The 27210-nt window shown below is 38.8% G+C and overlaps 2 protein-coding genes across 2 annotated transcripts in view; one reads left to right on the forward strand and one right to left on the reverse strand.

The window, feature by feature from the left end:
* Window positions 1–17550, reverse strand: part of gabrb3 (gamma-aminobutyric acid type A receptor subunit beta3) — a 36401-nt gene extending 18851 nt beyond the window's left edge. Inside the window, exon 1 of the mRNA XM_089001765.1 lies at window positions 17229–17550. Coding sequence (XP_088857891.1) covers window positions 17229–17323 — 95 coding nt within the window. The 5' untranslated portion in view covers window positions 17324–17550. The remainder of the gene's footprint in view (window positions 1–17228) is intronic.
* gabra5 (gamma-aminobutyric acid type A receptor subunit alpha5) lies at window positions 513–26860 on the forward strand. The gene is made up of 10 exons (XM_089001767.1): window positions 513–558; window positions 2186–2270; window positions 2717–2841; window positions 3967–4034; window positions 5717–5937; window positions 7277–7359; window positions 13810–13953; window positions 20333–20485; window positions 21592–21803; window positions 23055–26860. Exons 2-10 carry the CDS (start codon window positions 2188–2190, stop codon window positions 23346–23348), a joined length of 1383 nt encoding a protein of 460 aa, XP_088857893.1. The 5' UTR covers window positions 513–558; window positions 2186–2187; the 3' UTR covers window positions 23349–26860.
* The last annotated feature ends 350 nt before the right edge of the window (window positions 26861–27210 follow it).

Genomic DNA, 27210 nt, shown 5'->3' on the forward strand with positions numbered 1-27210 from the left:
TCTTCGCGCATCGCAAAATGCAACTGGCAATCTCCCAAGTACAAACTGCAAACGATGACCACGTCATCATTAATATTGATTATTTGTGGAATATAGATGTCAGAAGCAGGGTAGGAATAAAAAAAAAATAGATCCAGTCGTCTCATCCAATCTCTCTCTCTTGCTCTCTCGCTCGCCCCCCCCTTTCCCTCCAAGCATCCTCACCCCTTCGCCACTGCGCACATACACCAGTGCTGCTTCCCGTCCTCTCATTTGCCTCCTCATCATATTTTATACCCCTTTTTCCCCCACCCCCATCCCTTGTTTTTTTTCCATGACGCCTCAGCTAGAATGATACTGATGCTTTATTGCTAATTATATTTTTTCTATTTAAACGTCTTTCTTTTTCCAGGGGTTCTTTTTTTTTTTTTTCTTCTTTCAATTCAACCCCCCACCCTTTTTCGTCTACCAGATCGTTGACGCTAATTTTTGGAGTGGCGCTCCGGGAGAGCCTGCTTGACGGGTAACGCTGGAGGACGAGAGGTAGTCGTCGTCGTCGTCGTTTTCTTCTTCTTGAAGGTAAGGAGGGTCGGGGGTTGGGGTTGGGGGGGGGGGCTTTTGGTTGCCGTTTTACTGTGTGGAGAGGCTTATGTGTATGGTGCAGGGATGCAGGTGGAATACTTCTAGTAGGTTGTGTTGTTTTTAAACCAGTTTCATTTGGGGGGGGTGAAAGAACCCCCTATTTTTGTTACAAAATTAAAATTAATCATAAATAAATAATAAATTCGGATGTATTGTATTGTATTGTATTGTTTTGAATTGTATTGTATTGTTATGGGGTGTTGACGCCTTTAAAGTTCAAGCTTGGAAAGGTGTTTAATGTTCAAGCATGTAAAAAAAAAAAATGGAGTTTTTTTTTTTTTTTGCTTAAAATAAATGCTAAATCGTGAAATAAACAAATCGTGATAAATAATATATTTAAAAAAAAATGCAACATTTCACATTGACACGATTGAATAATACCCCAAACAAATATTTAATGTTCACATCACATAATATCGCTTACAGATATTGTATTGTAATAAATGAATATCATTATGTGTCATAATACAAATATAACATATTCAAGATATAATACCAGAATAAATATTATAAGGGCAGTAATAATAATAAATATAAGGACAAACTAAAGAACCTTAAAGATTGTCATCTATTATTTTGTAATTAGACAAAGTAGGAATAATAATAATAATATGAATAATAATAATATTAATAATACATTTAATTTCCAAGCGCCTTTCAGAACACACAAGGACACGTTACAATTAAAAGAACAATACACAGAACAATAAAAGCATAAATAAATAAATAAATAAAACAGCTGATTTAAACTACCCAAAATTGATATTGAATAATAAAATACTATGTGAAAATAGCAACATTGAAAATAAAGAATAGCTGAAATAAATAATATGAATAAATCATAATTAAATGACAAAAGAATCCAACCTTGAAAAATGAAACCAATTTTAAATTAATACAATAATAAAGACCGATATGAATAAGAATAATAATAAATAAATAAAATAGCATTTTAAATTAATTCAATAATAATAATAATAATAATAATAATAAATAATAATAAACAACATTGAAAATAAATAATATGAATAAATCATAATTAAATGACAAAAGAATCCAACCTTGAAAAATGAAACCAATTTTAAATTAATACAATAATAAAGACTGATATGAATAATAATAAATAAAATAGCATTTTAAATTAATTCAATAATAATCATAATAATAATAATAATAATAATAAATAATAATAAAATAGCTGATTTAAACTACACCCAAAATTGATATTGAATAATAAAATACTATGTGAAAATAGCAACATTGAAAATAAATATGAATAAATCATAATTAAATGACAAAAGAATCCAACCTTGAAAAATTATTATTATTATTATTATTATTATTATTATTATAAAATATGTTTTATAATACTAATTTTTAATCAACATGATGAGAGCAAATCACCGAAAAAGGGGGGCCAGCACGGTAACGTCTGCGACGGCAGAGCATCTGACAGCGCTCGCGCTTGATATCTTGTGCTCGTCTACGGTTTATATTTGGAGCGCAACTCCTAACGTGCCCTTATTTCGCCGGGAGATGTTCACGGGTGCGTTTTTGGCTGCAGGAATGGGCGATGGAATGCACCGCAGCTTTGAAATGAGACGCACGTGGCTATGCTTCTTGCTCGCCAGCCTCACCTGCCGCCCGTGGTGAGTGTCGCATCATCATCATCATCGTCATCATCATCATCATCATATGATGACGATAACACCGCCTATTTATAATAATAACTAACTAACTAACACATTTCATTTTTAAGCGACTTTGAAAACTCTCAAGGTCACTTTACAGTCACAGGATAAGTTTTTCTGTGGGTGAGCAGCGGCAGCCACAAGCGCCAGCGTTCTTTCATAACTAAGTAACTCAAATAGATAGAAAGCTAGCTAGCTATCAGATAATAATAATAATACAAATATAATAAAAGGCTAATAAATAGCCAGACAGCTAATAGCTAGCGAGCTAGCTAATGGATCGCCAATAAACAGCAAATATAGATAGCCAGATAGCCAACAGCTAGCCAGCCAGATAGCTAATGGATAGCAAATAAATAGCAAATATAGATAGCCTTATTTGTCATATGATTGTGGTTGTCCAGCCTCCAACAGGAGGCGACGGGGACGCCCACCGAGGCCGAATTAATTAACAACATCACCGTGTTCACGCGTATCCTGGACGGACTGCTGGACGGCTACGATAACAGACTGCGCCCTGGATTGGGAGGTAAATCTACTAATTTCCTGCTTGTCTTTAACTCATTCACTGCCAGACCATGTGGGTAAATGTGTCCACTCCGGTGCCAGGGTTTTTGTCATTTTCACTCAAATTGCAGGACCCACGGAATATTGGCTTGTAGGACTCCATAAACATTCTGATGAATTACATTTATTATTATTATTATTATTATTATTATTATTATTATTAAATTTAACATAAGAGACTTTAGGCTTTCTTCTTTTATAAGAAATAAAAAACTGTTAATTTCTAAATTATATGGGTCTGGAGTTATCTCAGCCTTTTAGGACTCCATAAACATTCTTATAAATTAAACGTCTTATTATTATTATTATTATTATTATTATTATTATTATTATTATTATTATTATTATTATTATTATTATTATTATTATTATTATTATTATTATTATTATTATTTAATTTAACATAAGAGACTTTAGGTTTTCTTCTTTTATCATAAATAAAAAACAGTTAATTCCTAAATTATATGGGTCTGGAGTTATCTAAGATTGAAATAGGGGCGGCTGTACAAAATACAATACATATTGATTTATATAGCGCTATAACAACAAAGCGCTAGCAGGGACAAAAGTCAAATGCTGCCCCCTCGTGGAAGGCAAAAAAAACATAGCCATAGGTCTGACCAGCACTTTATCGACGCTTTAGGCAACAATTAACCCATTCACTGCCAGACGATGTGCAAAACTGTGCACTCCAGTACCAGGGTCTTTGTCATTTTCACTCAAATTGCAGGACACACAGAATATTTAGTTTTAGGACTATATAAACATTCAATTTAACATAAGAAACCACACTTTCATTAGAAAAAAAAAGATTTAATTCCTAAATTATATGGGTCTGGAGTTATCTGAGCTTGAAATGGGGGTGGTTCTCCAAAATGCAATCCAATAATACATCCATATTGATTTATATAGCGCTTTAACGACATCTGAAGCTGTAACAACGCACTAACATGGACAAAAGGGTCACATTTTTCAATTCCTGGATAAATTCACGAATGGCAGCGAATGAATTAAATGAAAAATAAAATGTCAAAATGTTTCCTTAAAAATATCTTTGTGTAATCTCTGTTTTCTTTCAATCCTACAGAAAAGGTGACTGAGATCAAAACCAACATTTTTGTCACCAGCTTCGGTCCTGTTTCGGACACGGAAATGGTAAGACGTTACTTAAAGGACAACCGACGTCCCCGGACAAGTTGTGTCCATAATTTGTAAAATCACTTCAAATGACTTCTACTGAGCGTATTTTAATAAGATTCCACGGCATATAGCTATATTTTACGTTTTAAGACTGAATATTGAGTTGGTGACCAGTCCGTATGTGACGTCACGAAAGGACCACCCACTGACCGTGAAAAGGACACATTGTCGTATTGTCCGTCAATGTATTTTGCTGTACTGTTTTTTTGAAAACCTTGTGTTACACACAAAAGCCGCCAGAGGGCGTCCAAGCGCCTTTTAAGAATTTGTCAGCCTGTGGAAACAGAGGTGGCCACAAGATGTCGCCATTTTGTGCCTTTTTTTTTGTGAGCGATTGTCCCCCAATCTTGCCTCAAAATGGCCCAAATAAATTCTTTAATCGATTGCAAACATGTCTGCTTTGCTCATCAGGACTATTTGAATCATATTCATAACTGGATGTGTAACAAAAAAGCATATTCTCCGAATCTGAAGCCATTGTTTTGATTCACAAGCAATGCAAGACGTCTTGGCGTGACATCACGAATTGGGGGCGGGACTTTCTGAAAATTCGCCCAATTCGCAGCTCAATTTTTTGCAGATTTTGGACACTTTAAGTCATTTTTATTGGTGTTTTGCATTTGACTAAAAATATACTCCATGATTTGGGTATTTTAGATGCTATAAAACGTTTTTCTGATGTCAGTTAAAAAACAAAAAAGTGACGTCGATTGTCCTTTAAAAGACGTTACAAGCGCTAACCATCCATCGCAATCCATTTTATTGCAAAATTCTTTTCATTTGAAATTTAACATATAACATATGAGCCCTTGGAATTTGCCCAAAATTTGCCATTTCAAACCAAAATGACCGACTTTTGTGCATGAAGCTTTAAAGGACAATCGACACCTCTGGACAAGTTGCGTCCATAATTTGTAAAATGACAAAGATTTCACCGAATATAGCTATATTTTACCTTTTAAGACTCTTGTTTTTGAGTTGAAGACGATGCCTTAAGTGACGTCACATTTGGAACGCCCCTGACTGAGAAAGCGACACACAATGCATTTTGGGTACTTTTTTTTGGGGTCTAAAAACACAGTGTTGATTGCGAAATTAGAAGAAAAACTACATAAATAACACGATGGTGAATCGTCGTGTGTCGCAGCCAAGCCTGGGCGCTACATTGGAGTCCAGACGACTGGAATTGATACGGAAGGACTTCTTTAATCGATTGCAAACATGTATGCTTTCCTCTTCAGAACTATTTGAATCATATTCATAACTGGATGAGTCACAAGAAAGCATCTTCTCCGAATCTGAACTCTCTGAAGCCATTGTTTTGATTCTGGAGCAAGGCAGTTTGTGAAGGAGTTTCCTGGCGTGATGTCACAAGGGGGCGGGACTTTCTGAATCTGCCCAGTTCCGAGCTCATTTTGTGGCAGTTTTGGAACACTTCAATTCATTTTTATTGGTGTTTTGTATTTGACTAAAAATATCAACCTGCGTGTTTTGGGTATTTTAGATGCTACAAAACGTTTTTCTGATGTCAGTCAGGAAACAAAAAAAAAATGGTGTCGGTTGTCCTTTAATGATAAACATGTCCACACAATTTCATATGAACATTCGATATTCAATTTCTGGCTGTTCAATTTCAGGAGTACACCATCGACGTGTTCTTCCGCCAAAGTTGGAAAGACGAGCGTCTGTGCTTCGAAGGCCCCATGAAGATGCTGCCACTTAACAACCTTCTAGCTAGCAACATCTGGACACCCGATACTTTCTTCCTGAATGGAAAGAAATCCATCGCGCACAACATGACCACACCCAACAAGCTCCTGAGGCTTCAGGATGACGGCACGCTTCTTTACACCATGAGGTACCCGACAGACCGTTTCCCCAAATTTTACTTGCATGTGAGCTCAAGTCTCTTTTTTTTTGTGGTTCCAAAAGCCAATTTGGTGCTTAAGTCATTTAAGGTGGTTCATTTAGATCTAAGTGGTCTTTTTTTTCTGCCATTACATGTCATTTACAAGCATTGAGGGGATACTACAGTGATACCTCGGCTCACGAGCGCTTTAGCTAACGAACGTTTCGCCTTACGAACATTAAATTTGCGAGAATATAATCTGCACATACGAACTACATTCTTAAAGGCAACTACATTAGCAGCTATCCATTAGCTAGCTGTTAGCTGTCTATCTGGCTGGCTGTAAGATAGCTAGCTGTTGGCTATCTGGCTATCTATTTGCTATTTATTTGCTATCCACTAGCTATTAGCTGACTGGCTGTAAGCTGTCTAGCTGGCTTGCTGTTGGCTATCTGGCTATCTATAATAATAATAATAATAATAATAATAATAATAATAATAATAATAATACATTTCATTTATAAGCGCCTTTCAAAACTCTCAAGGTCACTTTACAGTCACAGGATATTTTTTTTCTGCGGGTGAGCGGCGGCAGCCACACGTGCCAGCATTCACTCAAGCCAGAAGTAACGTAAAGTAAAAAAAAAATAATAATAATATGAATAATATCTGGAAGTCCCACAGGATCTTTGCTCGGTCATTCCTTTTGCTATTTATTTGCTATCCATTAGCTTGCTAGCTAGATTTCTATCTATTGGAGTTAATTCGGCGTTGAGAGAACGCTGGCGCATGTGGCTGCCTCTGCTCACCCGCAGAAAAACTTCTCCTGTGACTGTAAAGTGTCCTTGAGAGTTTTGAAAGGTGCTTATAAATGATAAGTATTATTATAAATGACATGTATTATTATTATTATTATTATTAGTAGTAGTAGTAGTAGTATTATTATTATCATAAATGCATGTTGAAAACTGACTATACATTTTTACATCAGATCTGTCCTTAAAATAAAATGATTGTTTTTTTTAATATATATATATATATATATATATATATTAGGAAAAGTAATAAAATGACAGTGCATTTTTGTTTTAATAATAATAACAATACATTTTATTTCAAGCCCCTTTACAGATATGCTTTGCTTTTACAGCATCGCGTCATTTTTTTGCCACATTTCCACGATGACGTTACAATTAGCATCCACGCGGTGGAAGTAGCAGTCTTCATCAGGACTCCCCCGGCTTCTATTAATTTTAGAACATTTAATGGACTAATCCTTCGATTTAATCACACACGTTTTCTATATTCATACATGGATTGATTTCTATTGTTGTTTTTTTTTTTCCAGGCTGACCATATCTGCCGAGTGCCCCATGCAACTAGAGGACTTCCCCATGGACGCGCACGCCTGTCCTCTTAAATTTGGAAGCTGTAAGTCGCTTGTTTTTGTGACGTGGGAAGGAAGTAGCGCCGGCCGGCCCTTAATCTTTTGGGATTAATCACGAGGGGGGCTTCCCTGTATTCAGAACAATGGATTGGGGAGGGGAAGAAAGCCGGTTGGATTGGAATTTACATTTCACAGCGGCAAAAGTTATGAAAAGAATGAAAGTAGAAAAACAAAATACAGGAGCTGCTGGAAAGGCAGCCACTGTCGCGGCGCAGTCTTGAAGTTAAAAGAACAAAAAAAAAAAAACTACATAAGAAATAACATGACAACACAAAGACACAGAGTCATTCATTCTTAAAGGACAACCGACATCACTTTTTTTGTTTCCTAACTGACATCAGAAAAACGTTTGATAGCATCTAAAATACCCAAAACATGCAGTATGATATTTTTAATCAAATGCAAAACACCAATAAAAATGACTTAAAATGTCCAAAAGCTGCAAAAAAATTGAGCTGCTGATTGGGCATTTTCAGAAAGTCCCGCCCCCCAGTTTGTGACGTCACCCCAAGACGTCTTGCATTGCTGGAGAATCAAAACAATGGCTTCAGATTCAGAGAATATGCTTTCTTGTTATTCATCCAGTTATGACTGTGATTCAAATAGTTCTGAGGAGGAAAGCATACATGTTTGCAATCGATTAAATAATTTATTCCGTGCCATTTTGAGGCAACATTGGGGGGAAATGTCTGACCCAAAAATAGGCAGAAAGTGGCGACAAAGCTCCGTGTAAGGAATTAATCAGCCTGTGGAAACGGGCTGATTACTATTACGTATACTTCCGCCTCTGACGAAGGCGGACGTATACGCCGAAACATGTCAGGTATTTGAACACCTACAATACACTGTGTGTAAGTAAAGAATCTGCTTTAAATTAGATATCAAGTAGACAGGATGAACTTAGTACAATGAATGGGTAGCAAATAGATAGCCAGCTAGGTAGATAGCTAATAGATAGCATATGGATACCAAATAGAGGGCTAGCTAGATAGCATATAAATAGCAAATGGATGGCGAATATATAGCCAGCTAGGTAGATAGCTAATAGATAGCAAATGGATAGCAAATAAATAGCTAGCTAGATTGCAAATAAATCGCAAATGGATGGCAAATAGACAGCCAGCTAGGTAGCTAGCTAATAGATAGCTATTTGCTATCTATTTGCTATCTATTCGCTATCTAACTAGCTTGCTAGCTATCTATTAGTTATCTATTAGGTATCTAGTTAACTTTCTATCTATTTGAGTTATTTCCGGATAGAGTGAACGCTGGCGCATGTGCCTGCCGCTGCTCACCCGCAGAAAAAAACTGACCCTGTGACTGTAAAGTGACCTTGAGAGTTTTGAAAGGCGCTTAGAAATGAAATGTATTATTATTATATATATATTATGTATTATGATTCTTTTTTTTGTGTTGTTTTTTTCTCACTATCCACTGCGGGATAGCGTGATTCCACGTTAGCAATATTTTCTGCTTTAGTTGAGCTTAGTTATGCAAAAAGAATTAAAGGAGGAAGCTGATGGAATAATCAAATTATGGAACAACGCAAAATGTGAACTTCTGAGCTGCTTTGGGGTTTTTGGAAAGCCTTTTAAAAAAAATACATTAATAATAAAAAAAAAGGCTTTTGTGTGATTTGCCGAGGCCTCGGATGCTATCAGCGTCGTATCCGGTTTCTGCGACTCCATTAACCCGAGCTAATCCTTTGACCTCCGTGGATGGCGCCTCGCTGGTTGGCCTGCTTTTCCCGCCGTGTTTATGTACTCCAAGCTCTCTCTCTCTCTCTCTTAACGCTTCAATGGTCTCGTTCTTGCACACACGTTAATCACCTCTCTTGCTCTCGCGAAGTTTAAAGGACAACCGACACCATTTTTTTTTTTAAAATGACTTGCAAAAAAAAATTAACCCGGAAGTGGCCAGATTCAGAAGGTCCCGCCCCCTTGAATATGATTCAAGTAGTTCTGAAGAGGAAAGCATACATGTTTGCAATCCATTAAAGAATTTATTCCGTGGCGGCGGGGCTCCGTGTAAGGAATTAATCTGCCCGTTTCCACGGGCTGGTTGGTTCCTTACACGGAGCTTTGTCGCCCTCTTCTGCCTCTTTTTGGTGCAACACGAGGTTTTGAGATCAAACAAGTACAGCAAAATACATTGATGTGATGGAAGGACTGTTACAATGTGTCCTTTTTTCGGTCAGGGGTGTTGCTTCAGTGACGTAGGGTGAGGACTCGTCACCAACTCAAAAACAAGACTTCGGGAATTTTCAGCGCGAGTCTTAAAACGTAAAATATAGCTACAGTAAAGTCTCGTTATATCGATATTCTCGGGAGTCGGAAAAAATATCGATATAACCGGACTATCGATATATCCGATCCTGCGCGCATGTAATTTTCTCCCTGGGTTCATAGAAATAGTATCGTAATAAGCAGTACTATCGATATAATCGATATCGATATAACGAGACTTTACTGTATATGCGGTGGAATCTTTGTAAAATACGCTCAGTCGAAGTCAACTTGTCCGGAGACGTCGGTTGTCCTTTAATATCGCTAACTCGTCGTTTGCTAGTTTTGCAAATGGGGAAGCTGTCGTAATGAGTCTTTATTTATTTATTGATGTTTTTTTTTGGAAACAGATATGCTCTTGTTTCAAAAAAAATCACATTCAGACATGGTCAAATTATAAATTCTGTTCAATGTTTTTGACTTTTATAGATAAATAAACAAATGAACTAATAAATGAAAATACAGTGATACATTGGCTTACGAACTTGATTGGTTCCCAGAGAGAGTTTGTAAGGCGAAGTGTGTATCCCAAAAATTAATTTCCCATAGGAAACTATTAAAATGAGAATAATCCGTTCCCAGGTCCCCATAAAACATAATTTCTACTTTCTAATTTTCTAAGCCTTAAAACTACACAAAATGTACGTTATTTTATGTATATAATAAATGTGCTATGGTATTATAATTAAAAAAATAAACTGTACTGTATAATAAAGTCGTTTTATTTACCTTTGTGATGGTCGTTGATGGCTTGATGGAATGGAGTGGCCGGTTTCATCAGCATTAAACACTTGATGAGGTGATAGCTTTTTGCATCAGGTGTACAGATGGCGTGTGCAGGTTATTTGTGGAGCCTGATTGATGGGAATTTTAACCTTGCAGTCTACACTGTGCCTGGGAACGGATTATTCTCATTTTAATGGTTTCCTATGGGAAATTAATTTTTGGGATACACCCTTTTCGCCTTAAACACTCTGTCTGGGAACCAATTAATTTCGTAAACCAAGCTATCACTGTATTTACACACCAACAGCTAGAACATTCCTATTTTATCTCTTTTGAAACCATCCAGGCTAACATTTAGTTTTCTCGCTAAACATTAGCAAGTCAACGAAAGTGTTAAAACAAACAATGGAATGGGCTGGTTGCAAGACACCCTAATGTTGTTGCGGCTGGTCAAGAGACAATAATCCCGACGGGGGTTGAGGTCAATCTGGGGATATTGAAGACAATCTGTGAAGTCTTCTGACACCACAGTTGTGGGATTAGCGCTCATAGATTGGACCGCCGAGTGCCACACAAACACACATAGATTTAGTAACGGGGGTTATACTTTGCGATTGGTTTTTCGCCTATCGTGTGTAGTTTCCGCAGAAATCGGTGCAATAGAGTCGTGACAAAACCACAGAAACAATGTCATCATGTGTAATAATAATAATAGCAAATAATAACTCAAATAGATAGAAAGTTAGCTAGCAATCTAATAGTTAACTAATAGATAGCTAGCTAGCTAATAGATAGCAATTTGCTATCTATTTGCTAGTTACCGAGCTGGCTATCTATTTGCCATCCATTTGCTATTTATTTGCTATCTAGCTAGCTATCTATTTGCTATATATTAGCTATCTATAAAGCTAGCTTGCTAGCTAGCTAATAGATACCATTATAATAATAATAATTTCAATAAACTTCAAGGACACATCAGTTTATGCCTTTCACTCAACCCGGAAGTAACTCTCAAGATACAGACACATTACAGCGCCTCATAAGGATAATTTTTCTGCTGGGTGAGCAGCGGCAGCCATACGCGCCAGCGTTCACTCAACCCGGAAGTAACTCAAATAGATAGAAAGCTAGCTAATAGATACAGTAATAATAATCATACATTTCATTTACAAGCGCCTTTCAAAACTCTCAAGGACACTTTACAGTCACAGGATAATTTTTCTGCGGGTGAGCAGCGGTAGCCACACGCACCAGCGTTCACACATATATTTAATTCATTCACTGCCATTACGGAATTTCTTTGGGTGTTGAAAAGCACGATGTGGAGCGCCATTCGCGAATTTGGTCCAGGTTTTGGGTTATTTTTTGCAAGGGGGGTGTCGATAAAGCGCTGGTCAGACCCCCGGCAATGTTTTTCCCTTCCACGAGGGGGCAACATTTGCCTTTTGTCCATGTTAGCGCTTTGTTATAGCTTCAACTGTTGTTGAAGCGCTATAGTATTATTATTATTTCTATTAGGTAGGTCGCTAGCTTTCTATCTGTGGCTGCCGCTGCTCACCTTCAGAAAAACCTTTCCTGTGGCTATAAAGTGACCTTGAGAGTTTTGAAAGGCGCTTATAAATGAAATGTATTATTGTTATTATTATTTCTATTAGCTACCTAGCTACCGAGTGATGCTACCTAGCTTTCTTCTAACTATTTGAGTGAATTACGGGTTGAGTGGACGCTATTTATTAGCTATCCATTAGCTAGCTAGCTATTAGCTGTCTAGCTGATTGACTGTAAACTGTCAAGCTGGCCAACTGTTGGCTATCTGGCGATCTAGTAACTATTTATTTGCTATCCATTAGCTAGCTAGCCAGCTGGCTTTCTATCTATTTGAGTTACTTCGGGCTTGAGGGAACGCTGGGACGAGTGGCTGCCGCTGCTCATCCACAGAAAAACCTATCCTGTGACTACAAAGTGACCTTGAGAGTTTTGAAAGGTGCTTATAAATGAAATGTATTATTATTATTAAAACCAAATCAAGGGAATCAAAACATGTGAGAGGCCATTTCCTCCATTTTTTTTTAGTCTGTAAACAAAACCTTTCCATCCCAAAGCGGCCATGTCTCTTTTGTTGTTGTAATAAAATCAAGCGGCCCAAAAGACCTCTGGCTGCTAGCGATGTGACTTCCCGGCAGCACAGGTGGCTAGTAAAAAAAAAAATAATAATACAAACAAGGACGCTTGTCAAACCAGCGCAAAGACACGCAGATTAACTTTGAACCCTTGTCACTGTTATGATTGCAGTCAAAGGTTGAAAGAGCACAAATTGAATAAAAAAAGGCACGCAACATTTAGTTTATTTAACTCTATCGTCCATAAAGCGTCTGCATTTACACGTACGCGCCAAAATCAATCTATCCAGAATTGTGTAACAAAATAAATCTAAACTGTGTTAAATATATGCCAAATATTATATTGGACAGTGATACCTTGGCTTACGAACTTAATTGGTTCCCAGACAGAGTGTGTAAGGCGAAAAGTGTGTATCCCAAAAATTAATTTCCCATAGAAAACCATTAAAATGAGAATAATCCGTTCCAAGGTCCCCATAAAACATATTTTTCTACTTTCTAAGCCTTAAAACTACACAAAATATACCTTATTTTGTGTATAATAAATGTGCTATGGTATTATACTTAAAGAAATAAACTGTACTATATAATAAAGTCATTTTATTGACATTTTGTAATGGTCGTTGATGGCTTGATGGAATGGAGTGGCCGCTTTCATCAGCATTAAACACTTGATGAGGAACTTCTTTTTCACCATCTTGAGGAATGATCCCTTGTAGGTGCTTTCTCTGCGATAATTTTACCTTGTTCCTCATCAATTGTGTTCTCTTTAGCTGGGTTGATAGCTTTTTGCATCAAGTGTACAGGTGACTTGTACGGGTTGTCTGTGGAGCCTGATTGATGGGATATTTTAACCTTTCAGTCTACACTCTGCCTTTGTACTATCAAAGTTGAAACGAGTCCAAATTTCACTGTTTTCTATCCATTTTGTCACTCTCTCTCTCTCTGTCATCTGCCTGTCTCTTTAATGATTAAACCACCTCCCCTCACTGCTGCGTTCTTGACCAATGACGTGCCTTTAACCGAAGACTGGGGGCGGGGAATAGAGGACCATAACAAGCCGGCTGCCATTTTCTTGATAGGGGAACGGGCTTGTTCACGAACGACACATTGCTCATTGTGGCAGCTCCGTGTGTATCCCGAAAAATAGTTTGTATGCCAAGGAAAGATTTTCATAAATTTAACGTTCGGAAACCGAAAAGTTCGTAAACCGGGGTATCACGGTACTTTTATACAATCTATTAAATGATCGTATTTACAGTATTGCAATGCCATGAATCAAGTGTCCCAAATCTCCATCCAGACGCCTACCCGGTCTCGGAGGTGGTCTACACTTGGGATAAAGGGGCTGCCAAATCGGTGGTGGTCGGCGAGGAAGGATCCAGGCTCAACCAGTACCACCTGATTGGTCAGACGGCCGGCACTGAGGACATCTCCACCAGCAGAGGTTAACCCGCATTTCTTTTATTAACTCGTTTGCTGCCATTGCTGAATTTATTCGGGAATTGGAAAGCCATTCCCAAATTTGTTCGGGTTTTGGTTTTTCTTGCGGGGGTTAGGGTTAGATAAAGCGCCGGTTAGACCTCTGGCTATGTTTTTTTTTCCCTTCCACGTGGGGGCAGCATTTGCCTTTTGTCCACGTTAGCCAACCACAACAGCCACACACGCCAGCTTTCACTCAACCCGGAATAACTCAAATACATAGAAAGCTAGCTAGCTAATAGATAGCCAACGAGATAGCTAGACACAAAGTGTGTAATAGCACTAACTTCTGCCTACCATGTTTGCAAACCGACAGTCGAAACAACGAAGACACAAAAGAATCCCCGACAAAAAGGCGTTACACAAAATCACGTTTACTTTTCTGATGGTTTAGCATGCTAACTGCTAGCTTGTATGGTTTGCATCCGACTCACGTCGCTGTCTTGATATTTGCTAGCATACCACATGCTAGCATGATAGTATTCGATCGAGGCTTGCGTTAGCCATGTCCGACCATCACCATACCTAGCTTGTATGGTTAGCATTGGACTCCCGTCGCTGTCTCGACATTTGCTAGCATACCACATGCTAGCATGATAATATTCGATCGAGGCTTGCGTTAGCCATGTTCAACCGTCGCCAGAGCTAGCTTGTATGGTTAGCATTGGACTCACGTCGCTGTCTCGACATTTGCTAGCATACCACATGCTAGCATGATAATATTCGATCGAGGCTTGCGTTAGCCATGTTCAACCGTCGCCAGAGCTAGCTTGTATGGTTAGCATTGGACTCACGTCACTGTCTTATTTGCTAGCATACCACATGTTAGCATGATAATATTCGATCGAGGCTTGCGTTAGCCATGTCCTACCGCCGCCATCGCACTGAATCATCAAGTTTACATAACTTCTTCTATCGATATTGCTTTTGGGGTAGCATCTAACGCAAATAGGCATTTCCGAAGCACTTTTGCGATCCCACAAGGGCACTTTTAGAGCCAAATGTTGGCAAATCAAGCTCGACGGGAACAGCAAATACATCACACGGATTTGGGAAGGCCTCCCACACGCCGCCAGCTGTATGCCCTCCCCACCCCACCTCGTTCCAACTTCCACACTTGCGTATCGTCCCGGCTATTGGTCGTGCGCGGTTAATCCTCACGCGGTGCCCCCTCAGTCCGTTGTGCTTTTACCGAGTGATGTCATCACACGCGGGATTGGCGGCGGCGGGGACGGTGCCACGTCGGGGGAGGGCCGAGTGGCATCTGCTCGATTCTCTTGTGTAAGATAACGTTCATGATGTCAAACCTTTGTTTTGGTCAAGCGTTCTCGGCTGTTCATTCAGATTGCGAGTGTTCAAAGTTCCGATTGGGCGTCCAAACAGGTTGCCGGGCTGCTTGGCGTTAGCGTGTTAGCATCGGTATGAGAAATAGGCTCTGTGCATGCAACATAATTAGAAATTGTACTGTACTAAAGGGTGTGATGAAAAACCCCGATCAAGCTATTGTTTCTAGCAATATTACAGGTGACATCCGACTTACGACCGGATCGACTTACGACCACCTGTACTTACGACCACAACCTCCAGACCCTATTTTTAACATTTTAATTCTAGGCCTGGCACCTCAACGCGCTAGCAGTCCGGCAACGCGTAGGACAATTTTGGCCAGCCAGCCAGCAGCATCTCACTCTCGCACAGCAATCGACCGCGTGATGGCACCAGAACGGGGAAGTTTGCGAGTCATTTAGCCTCTTGAGTCTCTATTCAACATTTTGAATGAATTTCGACTTACAACCACTTTGACTTACGACCGTTTGGTCGGAACAGAACTCGGTCGTAAGTCGGATGTTACTTGTATATGTTTGCATATCAAATGTTCGCATGCTGTCATTCTATTTTTTTTCAAAGGTTTTTGGGTCCTGAAAGTCCCCTTCCCCACCACATAAAGAAAAAAAAGTAGGAAAAGAATTGTACTGTACTATATACAAAAATTAAATACAGCAATGACACATTTAAACCCAAAATTGTCCTTTAAGACCAAAACAGAGACATTTTACGGCTAATAAGGCTATGGCTACTTGACGGTCATCTTCTAAGTAATGGCAAACAAATTCCATTAAGAACAATTTCATATACAGTAAAGTCTCGTTATATCGATATTCAAGGGAGTCCGAAAAAATATCGATATAACAGGGACTATCGATATATCCGACCCTGTTTGCATGTAATTTTCTCCGTGCGTGCATAGAAATAGTATCGATATAACCGGGACTATCGATATATCCGATATCGATATAACGAGACTTTACTGTATTTCACTTGAAATGCAATGTGATAAAGAGTCAACAAATAACTCACTGATAAGACTAAAACTTTTGATCCTCATTATCCGTCCATCACTGTATGCCCTCTGCCCATCTCACCACGATGGGGTGCAGAGCTTTCAGCCGCTCTGCTCCCAAACTCTGGAACTCACTTCCACCCACCATCCGTAATATCCTACTTTCAAATCCCACCTCAAAACTCACCTGTTTAAACTTGCATTCATGGTCAGGTTTAATCTGCTATTTTATTATTTATCATTTTACAGTAAAGTCTCGTTATATCAATATTCAAGGGAGTCTGAAAAAATATCGATATAACCGGGACTATCGATATATCCGATATCGATATAACGAGACTTTACTGTATTTATGGTTTTATTATTCTATGTATTGTTGTTTTATTCTAAAGTGTCCTTTGGTGTTCAGAAAGGCGCTTGTAAATTAAATGTATTATTATTATTATTATTATTATAAATCTGTAATTTTCTCGTGTCATATAAATTCCGTTATTGCTTTTGTTTGTTAAAAAATCCATAGATAACATGGGAAAAAAATCACTTGAAATCCCAGTCACAATATTGAGTGAAAAAAAAAAAATCTCAATTAGTTTATTTTGCTGCATTTAAGGAATCCTCGTGATGAACGACACGCGGTAGATGCTCCATCCAATCGGATCTTGATTTTAGCAACATGAAAGTAAGTGTAAAATCCCACGATGGAAATCCCGCCGTGACGCCAAATGCTTCCTTCTTTTAAAACACACGAGAGCCTCCAGACTTAATTAGCGGTGCTAATCTGAGGTACGAACCCTCTCTAAGCGGTCCGGGAATAGCTAGCATTGGACAACGGGTGACCTTTGACCTGATGCGTTAAGCCTACAAAACGATCGCGATACCGACGCCCGCGTTTACTTTACCAGTTAACCAGCATGGCCGCGTTGTTCTCCGCGATGAAAGGCAGCTCGCCGCAGACGCTCCAAAATCCAAACGTTAAAGTCCACCAAAGCCGCATTTTACTTTATTTTGATTTTTCCACACCTGCCCATCCACGTTAGGGTGGAAGTGATACGCTAAAAAACGGGGTCAAACATGGCGACGCCGGCGCCGCCGAGCTCGTCGGACCGATGCTCGTCCGCTTGTCGAAGGCATGACGGATGCTCGTCTGTCAGAAGTTTTCCCCGCCGACGTCGCCGGCACCGCGTCCACCCTGTTGCTCCGCCTCCGTGGTGTCCCAGCTCAGGAGACAATGCGCCAATCCAGAGAGCACACACACACACACACACACACAGATTGCAGATTGTGACGAGGGATTAGCGAAAGAGAGAGAGGGAGAAAAAAAAAATCGGATTTTGCCCGAAGAACGCTGCAGTCATCCGTGGATTTTTTTTTTTTTTCCCCGCGGGACAGGAAATAAAATGCAATCTCCCGTTGGTTAACAGGATGATGATGATGATGATGATGACGACTCACCCGGCAAGCCATTTATTTGGCTTTCACATGAATATGAGTGGGATCAACACTCCCTGATTCCAGGAAAATTTTAAGATCAAGAACGACAAGCTTTTTAAATCGATTAAAAATGTTTCTTTAGCTGCCATCTATACTTCTTTGAAGGTGTCGGACGTTTCGCTTTTTATCCAAGCAGCTTCGTCAGAAAACTAAAATCTTTTGCTGGTAGTTTTGGCCCTCTATATATATATATATATATATATATATATATATATATATATATATATATATATATATATATATATATATATATATATATATATATATATATATATATATATATATATATCCCTACTGTCCAGACGTGGCGGTGCTAGACTCTGCCATGATTGTTCCCGTTGGGGGGAGCAGAGGACTATTCCCTGCGGCTACGCTGATTACATCTACTGTCCTGCCTGATTATGGCGTCTACGACAGGCCTGATTGCCCCATTTGCTCTGGTATCACCTCATCAGCATAACTAAGCCTATGTTGCCTAAGAAGTCTGTTGTACGAACGATCCAAGTTGAACCTCACCCCATCATGGCGATTTAGTGAAAGGTTTTGCTGTTTTATGAAAATAGCTTATTTTACTCCCCTTTCAAACCATCTATTTTCTTTCGATTTTAACCTCATTGTCGTCAAATGAGTGGTTGATAGCTTTTAGGTGCATATGTAATGCCGATTGAGGTATTGTCCCTGCGATGTTGATAAAGTCTTCGATGGACCACTCCTGTACAACCGAGAGCTTACACAGAAGCTTTTTAAATGTATTATTATTATTATTGTCGTTTATTTATTTATTTTTAATTTAATTTAATTTTAATTTTTATTTTTTTTTACTATGATGATTATTTTTTTCATTTTTTTAAAATTTTATTTATCATATTAATTAATTTATTTATTTATGTTTTTTTTTATTATTATTATTATTATTATTATTATTATTATTATTATTATTATTATTAATGGCCACAGTTCCTGACAATGACACGGCTAAAATGGCAAATCGCCATTTTAGGTGAACGTTTTGAGATGTTAACGCGGTTCCATGTCAACGCGCAGGAATCCTGTTTGTCTTTGACTAATACCCTCAACAACATGTCTGAGTTCAAAGGACGCGAATCTTGTTTATCTTGACTGACGACCACAATAAGATGGTTTAGCTCAAAGGGTCAACAATCCAATCTGTCGTGATTAATACCCAAAACAGGAATCCGCTGTATCGTCACTGACACCCAAAATACAATAGCCAGGGTAATGCAATTGGTTCTCAAACCCCCACCCCACAAAAAATACATATATATGAATATACAATGATACCTCATCTTACAAACTTAATTGGTTCCCACAAAGTGTGTTTAAGGCGAAAAGTTTGTCTGCCAAACATTCATATCCCATAAGAAACCATTAAAAAAGAGAATAATCTGTTCGCAGGTCCCCATAAAACACAATTTTCTACTAAATAAGCCTTAAATCTATACAAAATATACCTTATTTTATGTATAATAAATGTGCTATTGGATTGTATTTAAAAAAATAAACTGCACTGTATAATAAAGTCGTTTTATTTTCCTTTGTGATGGTCGTTGATGTAGTTGCCTCTTGATGATATCCGAGTGAAGTTGCCGTGCTTTCTCTGCAATAATACCCTCACTCACACTGTCCCATGCTAGCTGCTTCTCATTAATTCAAATCAACAGAAGTTTTTCAACCTCTTCTATTGCCTGAAACCGTTGCTTAGACAACAGAAACACCCTTAGCCACATGTAGCAATGGTCGACTTAGCATATTGGTACTGGGATGCTCAGTCACACAAACGCACACCTCGTTGGTGTTTTTCGATGATCTCCTTCTTCTGCTCGACCGTAATTTTCTTTTGTGTCCTCTTCGGCTTAACATTAGCCTGTCGTGGGGTCTTTTTCTGTCCCATAATAGGAAAAGTACTCCACTTGATAATAAACCATGTCTGCACTCAAAGAAAACTAATCCACCAGCCACCGTGGCGCTGTGTGGTTTGTTTCATCCACAGAAAACTTGTTCGTTAGCCAAGATTATATGCTTGCGAATTTAATGTTCGTGAGGCGAAACGTTCGTGAGCTAAAGTGTTTGTAAGCTGAGGTATCACTGTATTTGAAAAACTTTTTTCATTCATTGAAGGTGCGCCTTATACAGGTATCATCCGACTTACGACCGAGTTCCATTCCGACCAAACGGTCGTAAGTTGAAATCCATTAAAAATGTTGAATTAAACTGAATATAAAAAAATAGGGTCTGGAAGTCATGATTGTAAGTATGGGTGGTTGTAAGTTGAGCTGGTTGTAAGTCGGATGTTACCTGTATATGGAAAAAAATGTCAAAATACACCATTCATTGGGGATGCGCCTTATACCGCGGAAAATACGCTACTTTAGGCAGTGATTCTTTACTATGCCACTAGAGGGAGCCCACGTCGCACTGGATGTACAGTAGCACACCTTGCAAGTTAAGCATCTCCATCCGGGTGACTGAATAACGGTTGTGTTTTCTTCAGGTCAGTACACGGTGATGATGGCTCACTTCTACCTGAAACGGAAGATCGGCTACTTCGTCATCCAGACGTACATGCCGTGCTTCATGACCGTCATCCTGTCGCAGGTTTCCTTCTGGCTCAATCGTGAGTCCGTGCCCGCGCGAACCGTCTTCGGTAAGACTTCACCCACCCTCTACACTGTAGAGTCCCCTTGGTTTACGAACATTTCGGTTTACGAACGTTAAATTTATGAAAATTTTACCTTGGCATCCGAACTATTTTTCGGGATACACACGGAGCTGCCACAATGAATGATGTGTCGTTTGCAAACCAAGAAAATGGCAGCCGGCTTGTTTTGGTCCTCTATTCCCCGCCCCCAGTCGTCGGTTAAAGCCACGTGATTGGTCAAGAACGCAGCAGTGAGGGGGTGGGGGTTACAGACACAGAGAGAGTGAAGCCATTCTCCAAAAAAGAAAATGGCACCTGATATTTTTTTTGTCCTCTAGTCCCCGCCCACAGTCTTCGGTTAAAGCCACGTGATTGGTCAAGAACGCAGCAGTGAGGGGAGGTGGTTTAAACAGTAAAGAGACAGGCAGATGACAGAGAGTGAGAACATGGATAGAAAACAGTGAAATTTGGACTCGTTTCAACGTTGATAATTCAGAGGCAGAGTGTAGACCGCAAGGTTAAAATTCCCATCAATCAGGCTCTACAAATAACCCGCACAAGCCATCTGTACACTTGATGCAAAAAGCTATCAACCCAGCTAAACAGAACACAATTGATGAGGAACTAGGTAAAATTATCGCAGAGAAAGCACCTACAAGGGATCATTCCTCAAGATGGTGAAAGAAGAAGGCTACGTTCCTCATTAAGTGTTTCATGCTGATGAAACCGGCCACTCCATTCCGTCAAGCCATCAACGACCAGGTAAAAAAAAACACTTTATTATATAGTACCGTTTATTTACTTTAATTATAATACCTTAGCTCATTTATTATACATAAAATAAGGTCTATTTTGTGTAGTTTTAAGGCTTAGAAAATTAGAAAGTAGAAAATTATATTTTATGGGGACCTGGGAACGGATTATTCTCATTTTAATGGTTTCCTATGGGAAATTAATTTTTGGGATACACACTTTTCTCCTTACACACTGTGTCTGTCAACCAATTAAGTTTGTAAGCCAAGGTATCACTGTATTTGCGTTTGGAATGCTATTCACAATGCCCTAGCAAAGTACAGATCGATTGAAAATGGTTGCGGTTCCCGCCCACGCAGGTGTGACCACCGTGTTGACCATGACCACGCTGAGCATCAGCGCCCGCAACTCGTTGCCCAAAGTGGCCTACGCCACCGCCATGGACTGGTTCATCGCCGTGTGTTACGCCTTCGTCTTCTCCGCCCTCATCGAGTTTGCCACGGTTAACTATTTTACCAAGCGCAGTTGGGCCTGGGATGGCAAGAAGGCCATGGAGGCACAACAGCCCAAAGTCAGTAGTCTTTCCATTTAGAAACTCTAACGATTCAAGTACAGTAAAGTCTCGTTATATCGATATTCAAGGGAGTCCGAAAAAATATCGATATAACCGGGACTATCGCTATATCCGACCCTGTTTGCATGTAATTTTCTCAGTGCGTGCATAGAAATAGTATCCATATAACCGGGACTATCGATATAACCAGACTTTACTGTAATTCGATTATCAATACAGTCAAAGCAAAATTTCTGTTGTTTTCAATTTATCTATCTGTCTGTATATCTGTCTGTCTTTGTCTGTATCTGTCTGTCAAGCTAGCTAGCTTGCTCGCTAAATATCTGTTTGTCTTTCTGTCTGTAGCTATCTCGCTATCTAGTTATCTAGCTAGCTACCTACCTATGTTTTTCTTTACATTTGATGGATATGTCAACCCAAATCACCTGGCAATAAAAAAAGTAACTTTGAATTCCCGAAATGTTGCCAAAAACTTGTTAGCGAGCTCACGAAGTAGCTAGTTGGTTTGTTTAGCTAGCTTGACAATTAGGTAGCTAGCTTGTTTATTTAGCTAGCTAGCTATCTTGCTAGCTGGCTTTCTATCAAGCTACCTTTCTATTTTTTTCTTGCTAGCTAGATAGCTATCTAGATAGCTAGCTAGCTGGCTATCTATCAAGCTACCTCTCTATTTTTCTCTTTACATTTGATGGATTTGACAACCCAAATCGCCGAGCAATAAAAAAAGTAACTTTGAATTCCTGAAATGTTGCCAAAAAGTGAGTTAAGTGTCTTACTCACTAAATAGCTAGCTAGTTTGTTTAGCTAGCTCAAAAACTAGGTAGCTAGCTAGCTTGTTTATTTATCTTCCTATCTATATATCGAGCTAGCTATCTATCTAGCTAGTTGGCTATTTATCTAGCTACCTATCTATTTTTTCTTTACATTTGATAGCTAGATTGATAGCATCTAGCTAGATAGATAAATAGATACACAGCATCTAGCTAGATAGATAGCATTTAGCTATATGGCTAGCTACATAGATAGCATCTCGCTAGATGGCTAGCTAGATAGGTAGCATCTAGCTCGACGGATAGATAGATAGATAGATAGATAGATAGATAGATAGATAGATAGATAGATAAAAATCTAGCTAGATAGATAACCCCGAACTCACTAAATCCAGTAGTTTGTGATTAGCTTGCCGCATTAATAGCATGTCTCGATAATTTTCAAAATTTCAGAACTGCACCTTATATTTTCTTCCGCCAGCGTAAGGACCCCTTGGCGCTGTCCAAGAAACCCAACAACGCCTGCGCCGCCGGCGTCAACTACACGGCTAACCTGACCAAGGACGCGTCCGTGTCCACCATTTCCAACAGCACGTCCGTCCAACTCAAAGCGGCCCCCGAGACTAAAGGCGCCGACCCCAAGAAGACGTACAACAGCGTCAGCAAGATCGACAAAATGTCCCGCATCGTGTTCCCCGTCCTGTTCGGCACCTTCAACCTGGTCTACTGGGCCACCTATCTCAACCGGGAGCCCGTCATTAAAGGCGCCGTTTAGACGCGACTGAAGCCGACAAGCACTTAATGTTTCCGAATGTCACCGTCTCATTTGCATTTGAGGTAATTTCATCGCATGTTGCTTCTTCTGCTACACTTTTTCCTTCATTTTTATATTGTATTTTGTGCAGCCGCCCCCATTTCACGCTCAGATAACTCCAGACCCATATAATTTAGCATTTTTTTTCTGATGAAACAAGAGTCCAGGGTTTCTTATGCTGCATTGAATGTTTATGTAGTCCTAAAACTCAATATTCTATGACTCCCGGCATTCGAGTGACAATGACAAACACCCTGGCACTGGAGTGGACACATTTTTTTCACATTGTCTGGCAGTGAATTAGTTAATTGTGTATATGAACGTCACACACGGGTGTTGAAAACAAAATTAAATGTCAGTCGATGACACTTGATCATCAAGTACCCATTATATCCAATAGAAAAATTGCCCCTGTCAACATGGCCGCCTGTGGGTCCTGCAATTTGAGTGAAAATGACAAAAACCCTGGCACTGGAGTGGACACCTTTTTGCACATCATCTGGCAGTGAATGAGTTAACAACCGTGAAGTTTCGAAGCCTTTTCCATCAAAAATAGTCCCATTAAAAAAAAAAAAAGTAGAAGAAGAAACGAGACACAGGAAGTCCTACCAATTGGATTTGGACGAGACATTTTTGACTACTTATTAAACTTCTTAAACTAACTCCAAAACACAAAAAAAAGAAACGACATCTGAAGACACACAGGAAGTCAGACATTTTGGTTTGAAATGACCATTTTAGATCACACAGGAAGTCAGACGTTTCTGGTTTGAAATGACCATTTTAGATCACACAGGAAGTCAGACGTTTTGGTTTGAAATGATCATTTTAGATCACACAGGAAGTGAGACGTTTATATCACAAAGGAAGTTAGACGTTTTTGGGTGGAAATTATCATTTGAAATGATCATTTTAGATCACACAGGAAGTGAGACGTTTTGGTTTGAAATGACCATTTTAGATCACACAGGAAGTCAGACATTTTGGTATGAAATGACCATTTTAAGTGATCTAAAATGACCATTTTAGATCACACAGGAAGTGAGACGTTTTGGTTTGAAATGACCATTTTAGATCACACAGGAAGTCAGACATTTTGGTATGAAATGACCATTTTAAGTGATCTAAAATGACCATTTTAGATCACACAGGAAGTCAGACGTTTTGGTTCGAAATGACCATTTTAGATCACACAGGAAGTTAGACGTTTTTGGGTTGAAATGATCATTTTAGATCACACAGGAAGTGAGACGTTTTGTTTTGAAATGACCATTTAGAACACACAGGAAGTCAGACATTTTTGTTTTGAAATGACCATTTTAGATCACACAGGAAGTCAGACATTTTGGTATGAAATGACCATTTTAGATCACACAGGAAGTGATCTAAAATGACCATTTTAGATCACACAGGAAGTCAGACGTTTTGGTTTGAAATGACTATTTTAGATCACACAGGAAGTCAGACGTTTTGGTTTGAAATGACCATTTTAGATCACACAGGAAGTGAGACGTTTTGGTTTGAAATGATCATTTTCGATCACACAGGAAGTCAGACGTTTTGGCTTGAAATGACCATTTTACATCACACAGGAAGTCAGACATTTTGTTTTGAAATGACCATTTTAGGTCAAATTTGCCAGTTTCTGGATATCCTTTAAAAAAATGTAACCACGTGCGGTCCAGAAATTGAGTTACTCTCTTTTCAGTTTTTTTTCCATTGAATGTGAACGCAGCATGGCAGCAAAAAAGGCCGAATGCTATGCAAAAAAGTTGTCATTTCTTTTTGGTCTAGCTTACATATCGCTTTTTTTGAGCGTGTTTTTTGTACAAATGTGGACATGTCGCAAAAGCCATGCCAACCAACGTGTGTTGCCTTCAGAGTGCTCTTGGCGCACTTATAAATGTTTTTTTTTTCCTTCTCGCTGAAAATGTACTTTCTTCTTAACATTTTATTGCAACTTTTTTTGTTTCCAGGAAAAAAAAAAAATCAATGTGGACTTTCTTGCAAAAACATCAATTTTTTTCAGGTAATGTAATTTTTTTTCTCCTTGTAATTAAATTACATTTTTTTCCTGCATAAAAATAGACAAAATCTAATGAGTATCTTGTTATACTGTCTCGATGACTTTTATCTTATCGGTGAAAAGGTTTCATCTGTACTTCTTTGAAAGTGTTGGATGTTTCGCTTATTATCTAAGAAGCTTCGTCAGCGAACTAAAATCTTTTGCTGGTAGTTTCGGCCCTATATATATCCCTACTGTCCAGTCGTGGCAGTGCCAGACTCTGCTACGATTGGTCCCTGCTCTCAGGTTGGGGGGGAGCAGAGGACTACCCCCCGTGGTTACTTCTATTGTCCTAACTGATTACTTCTATTGTCCTGCCTAAGTATGGCGTCTACGACTGGCCTGATTGCCCCATTTGCTCTGGTATCACCTCATCCGCATAACTAAGCCTATGTTGCCTAAGAAGTCTATTGTACAAACGATCCAAATTGAACCTCACCCCACCATGGCGATTTAGTGAAGGTTTTTTTTGCTGTTTTATGAAAATAGCTTCTTTTACTCCCCTTTCAAAGCATCTATTTTCTTTCGCGAAGATTTTAACCACATTGTCGTCAAATGAGTGGTTGCTAGCTTTTAGGTCCATATGATCAGATCAGAAAACCTTTATTCATCCCACAATGGGGATATTTACTGCCAATATGGGGCCGAAACTACCAGCAAAAGATTTTAGTTCGCTGACGAAGCCTCTTGGATAAGAAACGAAACCTTCAAAGAAGTACAGATGACGGCTGAAGAAACCTTTTCATCGATGGATCACTCCTGTACGACTGAGAGCTTACACAGATGTACTTTTATCTTACTTTTAATTTTTTTATGTGCTACAATTTGCATTTAATTCTCATCAATTTCTGCAATCATTTTCTTATTAGTGTGGCTGTAATGCTCGTTGATATTTTTTTCTCCTATACACATCGGGGTGTTTTTTTTTTCCCTGCATAAAATGCATTATTTATGTTATTCATCAGTAACACTACTATCGGAGTAGTTTTAATTTTGCTAAAATACATTGACACCTTATCATGACTTTTAGTGTGTTTTTGATGAGTTCTGGAAAGAAATTAAATTTATTATTATTATTATTATTATTATTTTTGTTTTCCGTCTACTGATAGTTTCGAAATATGACTGCAAATGTATATGCCTCCCGAGTGGCCTGTCGCCGTTTTCAAAGATTTTTTTTTTTTGGGGGGGGGGAGCAAATGGATGTATGATACTTATTACATGAAAGTGCATTTTTAATATGGGCTGTTTCTTCAAGTGCAAATATCTGAAGCAATAAATAATGCTTTCTCCGAAAAAAAAAAAGAATGACTATCATTTGAATGCTAAGAGTTTCTTTTTCACTGTCGAAAAAAAATGCCCTTTTCCTGAAATATATTTTTAAACAAAATAATTTTTTGATAGTTGCTTGTCTGTGACTGTAAAGTGTCCTTGAAAGCTTTGGAAGGCGCTTAAAATGTAATTTTATTATTATTATTATTAAAGGCGTGTAAACTGCAAGGTTAAAATTCCCATCATCAATCAGGCTCCACAAATAAGCCATCTGTAGACTTGAAGCAAAAAGCTTTCAACCCAGGTAAACAGACCACCATTGATGAGGAACAAGGTAAAATGATCGCAGAGAAAGCACCTACAAGGGATCATTCCTCAAGATGGTGAAAGAAGAAGGCTACGTTCCTCATCAAGTGTTTAATGCTGATGAAAACGGCCACTCCATTCCATCAAGCCATCAACGACCATCACAAATGTCAATAAAAT

Source organism: Hippocampus bargibanti, linkage group LG07 (assembly GCF_051943395.1).
Source record: "Hippocampus bargibanti isolate YZ-2025 linkage group LG07, ASM5194339v1, whole genome shotgun sequence".
Taxonomy (NCBI): domain Eukaryota; kingdom Metazoa; phylum Chordata; class Actinopteri; order Syngnathiformes; family Syngnathidae; genus Hippocampus; species Hippocampus bargibanti.